Raw genomic sequence first — 4500 nt, forward strand, 5'->3', positions numbered from 1 at the left:
GGAGTTTTTTGTTCTTTTGTTATACATGAAAATCTTATTTTAGAAGAAAGTATAAAGTAATAATAATAACAACAACAACAGCATATAGAAGGAATAGAAAAATCTATTTTAAAAATTCACCAAACAAAAAAAAAAAAATCAATCTATTTTAACTTATTGTTATTAGCCAAGCATATAAATGATATTTAAATCTAATCATCAAGCTAGTCACAGCAATAATTAAGCACTCATTATTTAATATAATACTTTTATTTTATTTTATTATATTTATCCAAAAAGAGAAAGAGGAAGATTAGCTAAGTGACGGTAAATTTAGACAAAACCAAATGGAAGATTGCCGTGTTTATGGTGCACTCTCTCAAGCGATCGATAAAGGGAATATCCTACGTAGGCAGTGAATTGTAATATTATATAATAAACATTAATTTTAATATAATAAACATTAATAATATTCTATATATTGGTTAAATAATCTAACTACATATATCAGTCTTTAACAGCATCACAAATTCTCTCCAATCCTTCCAGGCATTAACTACAACTAGTAACATCTACAGCACAAGAAAACGTCGAAACTGATATATATATATATATATATATATACTATGACACCATATCACTGGATATGATTCAATGCCGGTCTGAAAAATTCCACCTTATACCTGCCCGGCTTTGACGTTCCCCTGACTTTAGTTTCATAATAGAGAGTTGTTCCATCTCCATCTGCATCTGCAGCTTCAAGTGTAATATAATACACTGAACGCACTTGGACTTGCCTGTTAGCTTTCAAAATCCTCTTCAGTTTTATTACACTTGGACCCTACATGACAAAAACAAAAACAAGTTTTCATTATTTCAAATATATTTTCAATATAAAGAACCTAAGGAAATAAAAAAAAGAAAAAAAAAAATCTTCATTACCTCACTATTATGCTTTTGCACAGCGCAGTCAGCAGCTTCTTGTGCATCTTCATCAACTTCACAAGGTCTAATTCCGCCACCCATTCTAGATGTTGGATCCACAAAGGACGTGAAACCCTATTGGCAGGAGTTTTCATAAAATATATATATATTATAGTTATTATAAAGCCTATTGAAAGTTGAAAATTATCTTTTTTTTAAAAAAAAAAAATAGTCATGGTAGTGGACAATGATACATTGTGAAACATAAATACACGTTGTGAAAACATATATATTAGTGTCTTTGGGTTTTAGGATATTCAAAACTATAGCCACTTATCACATTTTTAATCTCTTTTCAATTTAAACTTCTAAATTTCCTAAAAAGCTTATTTACAATATATAGATATATATTTTCTTAACAATAGAATTTTAACATAATAAACACAAATAATATAAGAGGTATACCTCAGATTTGGCCACAATATTATAGTACTGTCTGAAGTAGTCATCCAAATTTGAGTAATCAGCTTCTCGTGGCCTCTCGGATGACTCCATACGAGCTTTATCTACTGGGGCATAGTCATAACTGCCCAAGATAAAATAATAATAAGAAAAAGTATAAATTAATTATGCAAATCTAATCTTTGCTTCTTTGACTTTTGATGAGCTTCAGGCAGCAGAGCAAAGGCATAACTACACCACCACCACAAAAATTGCTTGTCAAACAACAAACCTACAATACCAATAAAAAGAACTTCTGTAACAAATAAAAGCACTTCTGTTACCAATGGTAGCTGACTCGAATTGAAGCAAACAACAAACATAAATACCCATTAAAAAGCACTTCTGTAATCAGTATACTACAATTAGGTTCAATCTAATCTCTTTAAGTGGCCAGAAACATAAACACTTAAGTTCGAAAGCTATAAACAAAAAAAAAATATGCAAAAGCCACATCCAAAACGCAGCATACAATAAAAGTAAACAAGGTCCAAAACCAAAAGCCAGATATAAATATAGACAAAATCATAGAGTTAAACCACAGAGAGAGACACATGGTGTGGGACAATAGGGGTATATCAGAGAAGGGCTTCCGTTTAACACAGGGGTGGTGTAATATTCAGAATGTAAGAAAGAGGAAGGAAAAATTGAATTACCAAGTTATTAGGAATAACTAAAACATCTTCAAAAATGTAAAACTTCAGTTCTGAGAAAGTAAGACGTCATATAAAGGTTCAAGCCCCTGTTTAAGTTTACAAGATCAATCTAGATATCCAAAAGCCAAAAGACAAAAATAAAGACAGGAGCCTAAATACATTCATCAGAGACACTAACAAAAATAAAGATAAAGATAGGTGACGACCACATACAAAAATAAAGATAAAGATAGGTAACGACCACATTGTTAGATAGATAAAGGAGCAAAGCAAACAATCAATTTCATAAAGGAAAAGGTTTAAGCTCTGTCATAGCCTATCAAGGAAATATAAATTGGTTAAAAACAAAAAAGAAAAACAGGGTCTTAATAATAACGACTCTAAGAGAAGCTTTCTTTTAGACTCTCAGGACTACTACTCAAACAAAAAGTGAAGATTAGCAAAGAAGGGTCAGAATAGAATAGAATGTAATGTAAGATGACAAAGGAGAGGAGGCAGGAGAATAAGAAATCAAGGGAAATACCAGTTGGGACTCTTATCCGCCTGATTCTCTGTGAGGGATGCCGAAAAAGAGTGGGAAAGAGGTGTCCTGATTTTCCTTTCCAAAGGAGATGGAGATGCAACAATCCTCAAATCGGAGGAGGAGATATCTGAAGAAATTGCAGGTTCGTCTGGAGAATCCAGATGGGATTCGGCCTCGGCCTCCATGATTTGCCGTCTAATCTAAGATAATCCAACCCTAAAACCCTCAGCGTTGCGATGTGCTTTGCGGCGGCTTGTCTTTCAGATTGGGTTTTTGAAGAATGAATGAAGATGAACGAGAATGCAACCCTTCAAATATATGTATGCTTTTTGTTTTTTTTGTTTTTTTTCTTTTTATTTTATTTTATTTTATTTTATTTTTTATAGCACCAAAATAATTTCCCATCCAATCTCTCTTTCCCCTCTCAATTTTTAAAATTCCTTTTCAACACCGTATTTTAAAAAACAGCCTGCAGCCCCTAAGCAGAAGATTTGTTATTGACATCAAATTTGTAACCTCACCATTCATAACTTTGTTCTCTAACTTTACAATCTGCATTAATATATATATGTATATGAAACCCCTAAATAATACAAGTTTTCAAATATCTCCTCTCCAAAAATATTACAATATAAATTACAATAATGAACCATAGCATCCATTTTTCGCCTTAAATTTTAATATTTTATGTATTTTTATATCAACTGTTATGATTAAAAAGATTAATAAAAGCAAATATGTAATGATCACATATGTCAATTTTTTTTTTTCCCCAAAGAAAGATGAAATAACAATTCCATCAGAAATTGGAAAGTTGGAAAAATTAAGATATTTTAGCTTTTATGGAAACCAACTTTTGGGAATATTCCTGGAGAAAATTGGAAACTTGGCAAAACTAGTGGTTCTTGACCTTTCTTCATCCGTCTTCATGGAAGTATTCATAAAGAGATTGTAAAATTGAGCAACTTAGAAGATCTTGACCTTGCTAACAAAAGTCTCTATGGTGCAATTCCTACATTTATAGGAAGCATGACCAATTTATTTGTCATTTACCTTTATAGGAATAACCTTTCTGGAAACATTCCTAGAGAAATTGAAGTTTGAGAAATCCAATCACACTACAGCTTCAAAGAAACCAACTTTCTGGAAATATTTCCAGAGAAGTTGGAAATTTGAGCAGCTTAGAAATTGTTCACATTGCCATCAAAAATCTCTCTGGTGAGCTTCCTTCTTCTATAGGAGACTTGACAAATCTAAGGTATGTAGGTTTCATGCTAAACCTACTAGTGGTTCAATTCCTATGGGAATGACTAATCTCACTAAGTTTAATAAATAAGCAACTGGGTACTAATAACTTTACTAGCCATTTGCCGCAGCAAATTTGTAGTGTGGACCACTTACCCAATTTGGTGGTTCCAGAAACCATTTTACAGAGCCAATTCCAGAAAGCTTGAAAAGACTTAGGCTCGATTCTAACCAACTAACAGGACATTTGACAGAAGCCTTTGATATACACCCAAACTTGAAATATATTGATCTGAGTGCTAACAAATTGTATGGCGAGATTTCTGCAAAATGGGCACTATGCCACAATTTGACAAGCCTGAATGTCTCGAGCAACAAAATTTTAGGCTCTATACCACCTGCACTTGGAGGAGCGTTTAGGCTAGAAGTGCTTGACCTCTCTACAAATCATCTCTGAGGAAAGATACCGGAGGATCAAAGTTTCAGGCTCTATACCACTTGCACTTGGAGGAGCGTTAAGGCTTGAAGTCATTGCGTAAACTTATGCCCAGTGGTAACCAACTATCTTGAGAGGTTCCCCATGCAATCAGAATGCTAGCAGATCTAAAGTATTTACACCTAGAGGCAAACAATCTAAGTGGGTCGATTCAAAAAGAACTTATAAGGTGCTTC

At 33.0% G+C, this 4500-nt stretch overlaps 1 protein-coding gene across 1 annotated transcript; it reads right to left on the bottom strand.

Moving 5' to 3' along the window:
- Positions 1–425: 425 nt before the first annotated feature.
- On the bottom strand, positions 426–2917 carry LOC107412869 (uncharacterized). The gene is made up of 4 exons (XM_016020693.4): positions 2584–2917; positions 1369–1489; positions 922–1038; positions 426–820 (listed from the first exon to the last, which is right to left on the bottom strand). The coding sequence occupies exons 1-4, from the start codon at positions 2766–2768 to the stop codon at positions 617–619; spliced, it is 627 nt and encodes a 208-aa protein (XP_015876179.2). The 5' UTR covers positions 2769–2917; the 3' UTR covers positions 426–616.
- Positions 2918–4500: the final 1583 nt, after the last annotated feature.

The sequence above is a fragment of the Ziziphus jujuba genome, chromosome 8, assembly GCF_031755915.1.
Source record: "Ziziphus jujuba cultivar Dongzao chromosome 8, ASM3175591v1".
In the NCBI taxonomy this organism is placed as follows: Eukaryota; Viridiplantae; Streptophyta; class Magnoliopsida; order Rosales; family Rhamnaceae; genus Ziziphus; species Ziziphus jujuba.

Bases quoted from the DNA above. Each gene is read 5' to 3' on its own strand.
- LOC107412869 (XM_016020693.4), bottom strand. From the start codon at position 2,768: ATGGAGGCCGAGGCCGAATCCCATCTGGATTCTCCAGACGAACCTGCA. The intron at 1,490-2,583 runs GTATTTCCCTTG...TATCTTGGGCAG, and splicing joins GCGGATAAGAGTCCCAACTG to TTATGACTATGCCCCAGTAG. The intron at 821-921 runs GTAATGAAGATT...TTTGTCATGTAG, and splicing joins TGCAAAAGCATAATAGTGAG to GGTCCAAGTGTAATAAAACT.